The 12,945-nt window shown below is 44.0% G+C and overlaps 1 protein-coding gene across 1 annotated transcript; it reads left to right on the top strand.

Annotated features, from left to right (window-relative positions):
- Nucleotides 1-6,440: 6,440 nt before the first annotated feature.
- Nucleotides 6,441-8,070, top strand: LOC102721352 (acyl-[acyl-carrier-protein] desaturase 4, chloroplastic-like). Its single transcript, XM_006651449.2, has 3 exons — nucleotides 6,441-6,559; nucleotides 6,642-7,128; nucleotides 7,228-8,070. The coding sequence occupies exons 1-3, from the start codon at nucleotides 6,441-6,443 to the stop codon at nucleotides 7,798-7,800; spliced, it is 1,179 nt and encodes a 392-aa protein (XP_006651512.1). The 3' UTR covers nucleotides 7,801-8,070.
- The last annotated feature ends 4,875 nt before the right edge of the window (nucleotides 8,071-12,945 follow it).

Below are 12,945 nucleotides of genomic sequence, written 5' to 3'. Positions count from 1 at the left end.
GAGACTGTGAGAGTTCGTGCCCAGTTCATGTGTTCTTTCCATTCGTGTGCGTGAATCCGTTAGGTAGCTAACAACGTCCCAAGCGACCACCGCCATGATGGACTACTGCCCGATGATGCACACCTCAGATGACTCGAGCATTGCCCTCTACGGCCACGGCGGCGTTGCCATGAAGCCAGAGGCGGTGCGCGTTGAGGCCGTGGTAGGCCCGTCGAAAGGCGCAGCCGTGGGCGACGTGCAGGCACACGACGCGGCAGGAAGGAGCTCGACGCATTCGACGGCCCGTACAGAGAGGCCGTGAGAGTGCTTAGCAAGCGCCGGAGAGAGCAGAGCCCCGCCGCTCGCCGCCGACTGCGCCCTACCCTGCCGGCCCCCGCCGCCGCCCACCTGCCCCCGCCACTCCCGCACCGCAAGCTAGAAGGACGGGAGAAGAGAGGAAGAAGAGAGAGGAGACGAAGGAAGAAAATAAAGGAAGAGAAAAAAATTAAAATAATCTAATATGTGGGACCTACTGAACGCCACATCAGCAAAAACAGTCCAAAAATGAGTTAATATACCTTTTTTGAACGATTATATAAGTTTAAGGTTACACGTTTCTGGTATTCCGTTAAGGGATGAAAAACAAACTCGGATGTAAGTTCAGAGACCTATGATAGACTTTTTCCTACTTAGGTTATTTGGTCCAGGCCCAGCCCAGTTGGGCTCCCAATGACAGCACGGGCTGCATGCAGAGGACTGTGGGGCCGAGTTACCGAGTCAATTGCTCCTACTGGCCTACTCCTACACTGCAGGGACAATTCTAGCTTGCACATGCATGTTCTATCGAAAACAAGACACATCAAGGCCACATTAATAGATACTAGTAGTACTTACACCATATTGTCCATAATGATCATATCTCGAGCATTATCTTTTTAGCTGCACACGGTTGGACGGATTAATTAATTAGGCGTACGTACGTGCATAAGCAGATTTATATTCGGAGTAGTAGTTATCAAATATGAACATGTACGATCTGGATGCATGATATTGCATGGGATTTTTGTATCGGACGGCCGGCCGGAGATTTTTATATCTTAATGTTACTGTATCTTTTTGTCTTGTGTTACTGTAGAATTATAAAGTGCGTTAATATGTACAATCGGAGGTATTTATATGAACGATATGTGCGACGCATACAAATTCTTTGAAGAGTAATTATATATCAAGCTAGTGTGAATATATATATATATATATATATATTGCTACTTAATTGCTTTATGTCCGATATATGGATATAATATATTCGGAGCGCAGTAATTATTTTGCGAATGTCATTATGTATTGGAAAGTTTCAGAACGGCCGATTCATTAAAAGCAGGCTAGTATTACAAGCCTTTAAGTGCTTCCATTGAGATGATATTCTCTCCGTTAAAATTTTATAATATAGAATGAAGTTTGTGATTTCGCACAATGAGTTGGAGTCCTGGATAAAAAAGCTATATTATAAGCCTTTTTAACTACTTGCCTTAAGATACGTAGGATCACACGATGCTTTGGAGAAAAGAAGGACCTAGAGAGATGGAAACACCTCTTGGAACTGAGATATGAACAAGAAAAAGAATCATTAAATAAGCAAATAAATTAAAACTATTATGGTGTATTAGGTAAAGTGTGCTAGAACCTAGAGGTAATGTGTTACTCTCTCTGTATTATATTATAAGATGTTCTAATATTATTCAGCATTATATATATATATAGCAAGACTAATATGTGCACCCTTTAGTATAACCTATTCTACACCCCCCTCACTTCTAAGGAGAACCAAGGCCTATCTCACCTCCCACCATTTTTTCCAAGGCCCAAAAACAACCTCCATCTCAACTGAAGGTTGGTCAAAGAGTTTCCCCGTGGGTCAACCCCTTATGGGTTTCCCCTCATATCAATCTAATCCCACCTTCCGTCTCACCGAAGTTCTGCAGTAACACGTAGGAAAAATACAGTAACATGACAACTAATTTGCAAGAACAACGTCGAAACATACCCATGAGGATCTACTTTTTTAAAGTATTTTTTTCTAACAATTTGGTATAAACGTTTTTAAAAAATAATATATGAGGTGAGAGATAAAGTTGTTACGTTTAAAATCTAAAAAATATCTATAATTACAGTAATGATGTACCTTCTATATGATAATAACACTATGTTGCTATAAATATGTGTATTGTTCCTGCACAATGGCAGTAACGTCGTGATATAATTCCAGTAACATCGCGATATACATGCAGTAATATGTGTGTTGCACAATTGCAGTAACGTCGTGATATAATTACAGTAACATTACGATAGAAGTACAGTAACATCATGACTACATATTATTGCTACAGTACAACTAATGCATATGAGAGAGCTAAAAAATTATATTTCTAATTTTAGAAAACAATATCTCATGTGTTTTATATTATTTTTTATAACCTTTTTCACCAAAATGGTTAAAAAAATGTGATTTAAAAAACTAGATCCGTCATGACAATATTTTGACGTTGTTTCTGCATTTTATAAGGCATGTTACTGTACTTTTTGGCTTCGTGTTACTGCACTTTTTAGATAGATGGGAGTTGACAAAGGTAGGGTGTGGAGAAAGGTCAAAGGACGGGTTTGACGGATGGGAGAGAGATTTGACGAGGCTAGAAGAGGAGTTTTAGGCTTTTGAAGGGATGGGAGAGAGTTTGCACCCTATGAGGGGAGGGGGCATAGAATAGTTTATTCTAGGAGATGCACATATTAGTTTTGATATATATATATATATATATATATATATATATATATCATGTTTTAGTGTGTGTGAATCGAGAAATTTGCAATACATACATGTTTTAATGCGGAGGCAGCATGTATTCACTTCTAAATAACAAGTGGAGGTGCATTCTTTTCCACTAGATTATTTCTCGACTTGTTAACATACTTTCCGAACTAATAAATGATTTATTTTTTTATAAATTCTTTTAGGTATAAGTTAATCATATAATATCTCTAAAGTAAAATTTCAATTTTATAGTAATTATTTCATCATTTATGCCATAAAATAATCATAACAATAGTCAGATAACCTATCACCTTTAATGTTCATGAATGCAGCATGAATGGTGATAAGAATTAGGCGTTAGTTGTGACTTGTGACTATCACTAGAAGCCTTTCATCTAGGGGTGTAAGTGGACCGGTCCGCGAATCCGTTTATAGGTCAATTAAGCGGGGAACCTGGTAGACAACCCGCTTAATTAGCCTATAAACAGGCCTGCTCAGTTACCCCCTTACTTTCACCGACGGCAGCTACATACACATCACATGCGTGACCGAATAATAGACGGATGCCTAATTTGCATCGAATTAAAGTACAGAGAAGACTGTTCGAAATTCTATCTTTCAATATTAATTTGTACCCCCTAACCCCAATTGTGTCTCTGCTTGCTAAGTGGCTGTAGCTCTGCGTAGAAATAAAGGAAAACCGAAAATCATATCAAATTAACGGTGTGTCGATTTACTTGTGCTCTTAATGTTCGGACGTTTCTGTTTTTATTTCTGTTCGGTGTTTGATTTGTTTTTTTTTGGTTTTCGATTGATAGAAACGGAAGAAGCCAATTAACAACTAAATTGGCCTAAATAATAAAGTATCCAAATTAAAGCCCCAAAATACCAATACACAACACCGTGTGGAGCTCCTCCCCATGTCGTTAAACCTCGATATATAAAGAGGTTGACGTTCAAATGGGATTTTCTACAGTACTGTATGTAGAATACTGCAGAGGATATAAACGTCTGAGAATTGATGTGGAGTTATAAACTGCCACGATTGTTACGTGGTCAGTATGCTAGCCTTAGTAACAATGGAGACACTCCATATTATCTTCACTATGAATTTTGATGAGTACTACCTAAATTCATAGCTAGAAATGAATTCGGTACGGTTAGAGATGGACCTACAATAGTTCAAAGGTTATAAGTTGTAACTTCAAAATTATTTTTGCAAGTGTTCTTAAGGCCAAAATCATCTATTATTCCTAGGGTATCATAATTTTGTCTTAGCTATTTTAATAATTTCCATGTACATATGGTTTATATGCTATTAGGAAGATATTTTATTTCCATTGGACAATACTTCAGTAACCTTTTGTACCCTAAACACTAAGATATATCCTGCATATCCGCCACTGATTGTAGGATAGAGGTAGTACGTCGACAATGAATGTAGTTTGGGAATAAGTTTCTCTTAAAGTTGAGTGCTTCCTATGACAAAAGCGCAAAAGTTGTGTAATATTATATTTTAATTACAAATAGGTGATACAGCCATCTTAACTCAACCTTTTCTCTTGGTTTTCTACCTTGTTCATCATTATGCATACTTAAGAATATAGTACAAGTATTGTATTTTGAGAGGACGTGAGTACTGCATGCACAGTAATCTGTCAGCTAGCGTTGAGAGCCATGTGCACCACAATTAATATATGCTGTAGCCGATTGATGGTGCCCGTTGGCTACTGATTACCTCTTCATCAATTGCATGTGTGCTTAGCTTCTCCCTATTGCCTCTAGCTACATATGTTAAGGCTGGCCATAATATATACTCCTATATATTATTGTCTAGAACTGTGGTTAATTCGAGTTGAGAAAGTGGCACATATAAAAAAAAAGTTGGTTTTGAAATATTTTTAAACCTGTGATAGGACAAACACTCCTAACTAAGCACGAGTTCTTCTTCCTATGGTCGGCAATACATCATATACAATTATCAGTCGACGCAGAAGATGACACCCAATGAAATTGGACTGCAGATGGATGCTACTTGTCAAGTTCAGCTCACAGAATGCCGTTCAATGGAGGTATAATCGACAGCAGATACATGTTCATACCAAAAGCAAGAGCGGAAGAAAAGTGCAAATTCTTCGACTGGTCAGTTGCCCAAAGAAAAATTGTAACGGTAGACAAACAATTGATCAGAGGCTGGCCTAATAGCCTAATAAGCCCGACGTGCGACATAGAAAATAAAATCTCTAGGGCCTTTAATTATGGATTGTGCTTTCGCCAGACAGATATGGAGCCTGGTGTTCGGTCGTTTACAGTTAAATTTGCCAAGCTCTTGTGGCTATGATGGTTACTAACTGCAATGGTGGAAGGATCGTTGAAGAAGATTTATAAAAGAATACCAAAGAATTTTCGATGACATCTTGTACACTGCCTGGTCTGGCTGCAGCAGAACAACATTATCTTTATTTAGGGACGGAGGGGGCACTTTTTAAGAGCACCGCTATGTTGGGTTTTTATATTATTTGCACTGTGTTACATGGACACATTTTGACACCAACAAAAACATTGGTATAGGAAAAGAAAAACGGCACGGTTCAATTTCTGATAACAGGAGCTTTAAGTGCATTCTCAACGCTTAAAGCTTACTAGTTAAATACCCATGTTTTGCTACGGAGAAATATGAATCATACGCATGCTATTATTGTTTGGAACTTATTCTTTAGAGATAAAAATAGAGCCAATATATTGGACACTTTTGATATATTTTATACGTAAATAAGTAATTGTTAAGGCAATATATATAATATAATTGGTGGATAGCAGATTCAATGTCACCACTATTATCTTTTTTTAAATAATACAGATAATAACTATAAGGTGGCGCATATATCTTTTACCAATAACAAACACTGTAATGTTGTTTTAGAGTCACTTCTTCCTCTTAAGCTGGGACCCACTAGGAAAAAGCACCAATGATCCAATATATGCATGCATTGAAAAAACATAAACTAATTTCTTATTCTTTATGGTGTAGCCTTAAGTTTAAGGTTCACGGTAGCAATATTTTGCGTATGCTCTTATTTCAGTGCATAAAGGTGGAGTATACAAAATTTTCTATTCCTTAAGGTTATTTTACAAATTTTTCTATTCCTTAAGGTTATTTTCTCATGCGCACTGTGGATGCACTAATATAACATTATAACAAACTTAACTCATACAACAGGAGATTTAATAATATTCCTCGTTAAAAAAATAGCTCTAATAATATAAAAGAATTACTCCATCCAATTTAATTATTTTTGTCATTTTGCATATCAATATGTTGTTGTAAATCTATCTTTGACTATGACTTTTTATTAAAATATATAAAATAAATAAATAAATGTTTACATTCATTAAATACTAACTATAATATATATACATATTTGTATTCTTTTTAAATTAAATATTTAAAAGTTATTAATAATTAATGTTTCAAAAGTTTGGTCACAACCTAGTCGAAAAAGACAATAATTATATAACCAAAGATAGCAGTTGGTTAAAGCTACGTCTTTTTTACTTCAAAAGTTTAAAACGGAGTTGTGACAGGAGTGATGGAGCAGTTTTATTCTCCACTATAAATGGCTCCCAGGTTTCGTTAACAATGCAGATATAGACAATGGCGTCTTCAGGCTTCGTGGTTGCAGCAACAGTTCCAGCAGCCAAGCTCTGCTGCCCCAATCATGGCGGCAGCAGAGCTCGCCATCGCAAGCTTCTTGGCCTGTCTGCACATGCTAGGTAGCTGCATGCAGCCTCAGCTAGCTAGCTCTCACTTATTAATTCAGTTATGTTTCGTGAATGGGCGAACCATGATGTGCAGGGGACGGGCGCCGCCGGTGTGGACGGCGGCGGCGGCGTCGGTCACCACGGCGCCGCGGGAGCAGGCGGAGATCGCGCGGTCGCTGAACGCGTGGGTGGAGGAGCACATGCTCCCGCTGCTGACCCCCGTCGACGCCGCCTGGCAGCCCCACGACTTCCTTCCCTGCTCCGGCGACGCGGCGTTCGCGGAGGAGGTGGCCGAGCTGCGCGCTGGAGCCGCCGGCATGCCGGACGAGGTCATGGTTTGCCTGGTGGGGAACATGGTGACGGAGGAGGCGCTGCCGACGTACCAGAGCATGGGCAACCGCAGCGGGGGCGTCGGCGACGACACGGGCGTCAGCACGCTCCCCTGGGCGCGCTGGCTGCGCGGCTGGACCGCCGAAGAGAACCGCCACGGCGACCTCCTCAACCGCTACCTCTACCTCTCCGGCCGCGTCGACATGCGCCAGGTCGAGATCACCGTGCACCATCTCCTCCGCAACGGCATGGTATATACAGCTTACAGCTACACTAATTCTTCTTTCGATCCACGCGTCGCGCATTGCATTGATCCATTCTGTGACGCTTGAATGTTTTTTGGCGCGAAGGAAATGCTGATGCCGGTGAGCCCGTACCACAACCTGATCTACGGCGCGTTCCAGGAGCGCGCGACGTTCGTCTCCCACGGCCACACGGCGAGGCTCGCCGGGCAGCACGGCGACCGGACGCTCGCCAAGATCTGCGGCGTGATCGCCGCCGACGAGAGGCGGCACGAGGCCGGCTACACGATGGCGTCCGCCAGGCTGTTCGAGCTCGACCCGGACGGCATGGTGCGCGCGCTTGCGGACGTCATGCGCGGGAAGGTGACCATGCCAGGGCAGCTCATGTCGGACGGCCGCGACGGCAGCCTGTTCGCGCGGTTCTCCGCCGTGGCGCAGCGCGCCGGCGTGTACACGGCGAGCGACTACGGCGACCTCGTGGAGCACTTCGTCCGGAGGTGGCGGGTGGGGGAGCTCGCGGCGGGGCTCTCCGGCGAGGGCCGGCGCGCGCAGGAGTACCTGTGCGGGCTGGCGCCCAAGATCCGGAGGATGGAGGAGCTGGCGCAGAGGAGGGCGGCCCGCAGCGAGCCCGCCATGGCCCGGTTCAGTTGGATCTTCGATAGGCCCGTCATGCTGGGCTGAACCCGTGCTTTGAATTATGGTTTAATGGGCCCCTTACTGGGCTTGTCCCAAATAATAAGCTACATAGTGCGAAATTTTCTGTTTATTTAGGCTTCGCGTGAGAAAACTGTTTTATATTTTTCTTTTCTTATTCGTGGGATAAAATATTTTGTTTTGTGTAGCAAGTCTATCTATTTCCTACGAAATTTCGTAAACCCGGTCTTTAAGTTTGAGTATAATTGGTTTTACTATGGTGTGTAACTAAGATGATTGTATAAATGGGTTTGGTGCTATGAAGAATGATGTGTCAATGGTATTTGCTTATATGCCATGTGTTATTATTTATGTGGCACACACATTAATTCATTTAGCCTAATTTAACTCGATCAATTCATATCTCTCACCGATCAACAAATACGATAGTTACATATTAGCATCAATATGTTCATTTTCAAGCCATTACGCTTGTTAAAAAAAATACTTGCAACACTCTATTGTCCTGTCATTCTCCATATGTCCAAAACTACTTATAAAACCACTCTAGTGGTTATTTAGACCGGTTTGAATACTTTCATAAGTAGAATACCGGGTTTTATGTTTTAGGGGTTAAGTCGACCAACCCTAATACTTTAGGAGGTTTACTGGACCTTTTCCGATACCAAAACCAACAAAACTTGCAGCAGAAATAGTAACAAAATACTCTCGATGGGTAATTCTTAAAGAAATAACCAAAAACCTGACAATCCTGCATGACAGTACATTTGGTCCAAGGTAAATAGGTAACGAAACTGATTTGTTTAAAGTTGCCTCAGTTCATTACATGAAAACAAATGATGAAGGGTATTTTGGTTTGAAGCCAAAATTTGGTCACCACAATAGTGTTTTTCAAATATTTGATTTGGTGTGAAATTTTGGTAAGACGTTTTGCTAGAAGCCAAATATGACCCTATCAAACTATAGTTTAGTTCACTTTTTTTTTTGTCTCAAACCAAATATTCATCACCTTACCTAATATTGAGAATGACAATATTTTTATATAGACACATTTTGGTAAGGTTAATTTTGACCTCAAACCATAGCAACAAAAATAACCTTAAAGTCAAAGAAAGAATGTTGTTTCTCAAAAACTAATAAACACGCGATAGAATAGGCTACGGTTGTGTTCTTCTCATATTTGAAGATGAAAGTTACTTGTTTCCAAGATTTTTCTCATAAAATGAAAAGTGTCCCCGACCAATTGCGCTGACAATGGTTTGTTAGCGATGACGGAGGAGGCAGGGGATTAAGCCTATTCAAGTCTGGGCGCCTGGCCTAGTTGACCCGGTCCGACCATGCACCGAGCTACGACTAGGTCTAGATATCGAAGCCTAAAAGCCCACAAAAGCATGAAATCTACGAAAGAAACAAATAAGTTCAAAAATAACCCGGCCTGGCTCGAGAAAGCCTGGGGTCAGGCTAGGCAAGCTTTGTTTTTTCATCAATTGTTGGACTCTGGCTCGGATCTAGGTTTTTCGGCCGTGCACTTTTAGGCCTGGCCTGGCACGGCCTAGGGTTTGAACATGCCTACTCTACTAGGGATCCCTGATGGCTAACGTGAATGCGGCAAACAATTGAGCGAAGCAGCATCACGGCGAGTGGCCGAGCTGGCGGCAAAACATAGCAATGTCGTGAAGGGATAGCACCGGTGTTAACGCCAGATTTTGGCAAATAGCCGTTATGCATTGAAACATGATTAAAGACCGAATCGGACGGGGATACACGAATCGGCTGAAAGCAGGAGTTTGGGAGCGGCAGAGTTGCAGCCGATAGAGTCCGGATCAGACAAGGGTTGGAGTCTGATTGGAATAAAGGCTTAGGGATAGATTCGGTTTTGATTATGTGTCTGTGTAGGTTAATTAGGTTTTGTCTTAGATTTCGGTTGGGATTCTATTATCTGAATTAGAGTCCGAACCCTGTAAATTAGTTAGTAGCGGATTCTTATCCGGATAGGTTAGTTAATTCCTGGGGCTATAAATATAGGAGCCCGCGGTCCTTGTAAATTATCTCTAGATCAATTCAATTTGGCGCATCACCTCAAACCTTCGACTTGCTTGAGCTCTCGGCGCGGGGTTTGTCAGCTTCGCAATGTAAGTCCTGCTCGTCAAAACCCGTCGATCAACTAGAGAAGGACTGTCTTGGTTAAGTCTGATCTCCTGTCTAGTTGATCGGCGGGCTGAGTTATATTATTGCCTTAATATGTTTAGCTTGAAGTAGTATTAGTTCTCGATCAAGTCCTCATGAGTTCTTCTGTTCCATCTAGTAAACGTGGTCTCTGGTTGGCCTGATTCTGTCTCGGTTCGGTCTGATCAATTTGGCTTGCCAGGCTCACGTTACTAGATTGGATTGGGGGCTCGTGGGGGCCTATTGCTGGAGTTTTAGCTAGCATTATCCTAAGTAATCTGTTGATTAGTTTGTTAAGCTCGTCGATCTTCATATTTCTGTGATTATGTCGTACTGGATTGCTGTTGACGCTGAAAATAACAATCAACGGTCACACACGTAGGCCTGGGAGTTAATCTTAGACAGCTCCAGTGTAGGAACTAAATTCTTAGAATGATGCGTGGGTGTGCCAGTCAGTTTGATCCTGCAACTGACAAGATAAACAGTAAAACAAGTCGATCGGTTATCGAGCCGATAGGTAACTAAAAATCCAGCCGATAGGATATTGATGTTGCAATGGTTAGCCGATAGTATGAACGATCGGCTATACAAAGCTTGGACCGGCTAGAAACTTGATAGAAATAGAGTTAAATTAAATATTAGACCAACGTAATTTACCAAGTTACTTATTAATCTTAGTTGATCGGACGAGCCCCTATGACCAGATTGGACTAGACGTGCAGAGATTGGACTTAACCAAGACAGTATGCAGTCGAGCACGATATGATTATGGGAAACATAAAGATCGATAAAGCTAATAAATAAACCGACGAATTACTTTGGAATAACCAATGAATCATATGTTACGATCGGCTAAACCAAATTTGCATGTAATTCTCATAAGCCGATGCAACATAAATAACTACCGATCTAACTAAATCAAAATGATTGGTATAGAAATAATGTAGTAAAGCAATCGTCTATTCTATTGATGTAAATATGATAAGCATATAGACCAGCAAAAATCATCGGTTATAGACGGCGGACAAACAATCAAGATCTATAAAATACCTAGCCTAGATTGTTAAGAATAATCATGGAAGATCGGACCCAACCGAGACAATTCAAGATTAAACCTAGCAATGTCGGTATAGATACTAAACAGACCTAGATTGCTATCAAGCCAATGAGCCGATGACTGATAACTTATCGGCTGGTACTCCGATAAAATAATGAGTAAAATACACTGTCACACCCGGAGTTTTGTCCTAAGCCTAAAATCGTAAAATGAAATCCGTAAATAACAATTGGCTTAATTAACTCAGGAAAAATCCCTCTAAAAAAACTTAATTTAATTAAATCGAGGTTCGCAACTCAATTAACAGGATTTAAACTCAAATTGCAGAAGTATAAAATTTGGTCAAACAAATTAGTTTAAAACTCGGCAAAAGTGGGGCTTTCCTTTTCCCCTCCTTTTTCCTTTCTTTTTCCCTTTCTTCTCAAATTGGGCCGAAGTCCAATTTTCCTCCCCTTCCTTTTCTTTTTTCTTTTTCTTTTTCCTCTCCTCCTTCCCGGGCCGGCTCGCTCGAGCTGGCCCACCTCTCCCTCCAGGCCGGCCCAGCTGACCGGCTGCCTACTCTCCCGCGCGCGCGCCTCCTTTCCCCCCTGGGTCGCAGCTCGGCCCAGCGCGCCGCGCACTTCGCCGGCGAAGTCCGCCGCCGCCTCCCTCCGCCTTTGCGCCGCTGACAGGCGGGGCCCACCTGTCAGCAACCGCGACCGCGCCCGCGTCGGCCGAGTCCGAGTCCGCCGCCGCGCCGCAACCGCCGCCGCCAAGTCCTCGCCGTACCCGACTCGGTCTCCCCCTGCCGCCCCGCCCTAGCCGGCCTCCCCGCACTATAAATCCTCACCGCCGCCGTGCAGCCGCTCACCTTTTCCCTCTCCGCCCGAAGCTCTCGCCGCCGCCGCGCTGTCCTCCTCCGCCGCCGCTCGATCTTGTGTCTCGCCGCCGGTCGCCACCGCGGAGCGCTGTCACCACCTCTGCCCCGCCGTCGCCGACTGGTTGCCATCCCTGTCGTCGCCGGTGAGCATCCCCAGTGCCGCGCATCCTCTCGCCACACCGATCGCCGTCGCGCCCGACCTCCTCACCGCCGCCGATCGATCTCCGCCGCCATCGCCGATCGACCACGCCTACCCGCGTCACCACCTCCGGCTCGACCTCGCCGACTCACCCGCACGGTCGCCGTCGCCGGTGAGCGTCTCCTTCCTCCTCCCCTCTCTCTTTTCCTTCCCGGCCGACCGCCACCGAGCCGCACGCCGTCGCCGGACGTGTGCGGTGCACGTCGTCGCTGCCGCCCGCCGCTGTCGTCGTCGCCTTCGCGACGCCGTCGTCAAGCCGCCACCACCCGCGCCCGTACGCGCCCGCGCTCGTCGCCCGGTCATCGTCGCCGCGCCAGTCCGTCGCCGCCACTTTGCCCAGCTGCGCCGCGTGCGTCGCCGTCTCGGTCGTGTGCCGCGCGCCGTCGCCGGACGCCGGTCGTCGCGGTCGCACCGTCGCCGCTGTGCCGCGCGCCGTCGCCGTGCGCCGCTGCTGTCACCGGCGCCGGCTGCTGCCGTCGGCCGAGCTGCTCTTCCCGCTCCCCTGCTCTCTCTCCCTCTGACTGACGAGCCCCACCTGTCAGCCCCTCATCCTCCCCTCTCTCCCACCGATAGCTGGACCCCACCCGTCAGCGCCTCCTCTCTCCTCGCTGACGTCAGCAGCCCCATTAATTGCGCAATAATTGATTTAGGACTTTTCTGTTTAGTTAAAAACCCAGACAACTTCTAAAATTCATAAGTAATTTATCTAGTCTCCGTTTAGGTCCATTCAAATTTCATTAAATTCATAAAATTGTCAAGAATACATTAAAAATACTTTCTTTTGCTATTTCAGTAGAGTTTGTGCCTGTTTTATTTATTATTGTGCTTTGTCGCTTAGATTCGGACCCCGCCGAAGAGCCAGTTTACTTCGAGATCGTCGCCGAAGTTCCC

Source organism: Oryza brachyantha, chromosome 3 (assembly GCF_000231095.2).
Source record: "Oryza brachyantha chromosome 3, ObraRS2, whole genome shotgun sequence".
Taxonomy (NCBI): domain Eukaryota; kingdom Viridiplantae; phylum Streptophyta; class Magnoliopsida; order Poales; family Poaceae; genus Oryza; species Oryza brachyantha.
The sequence above is the reverse complement of the archived record's forward strand: the minus strand, read 5'-3'. Positions and strand labels throughout refer to the sequence as shown.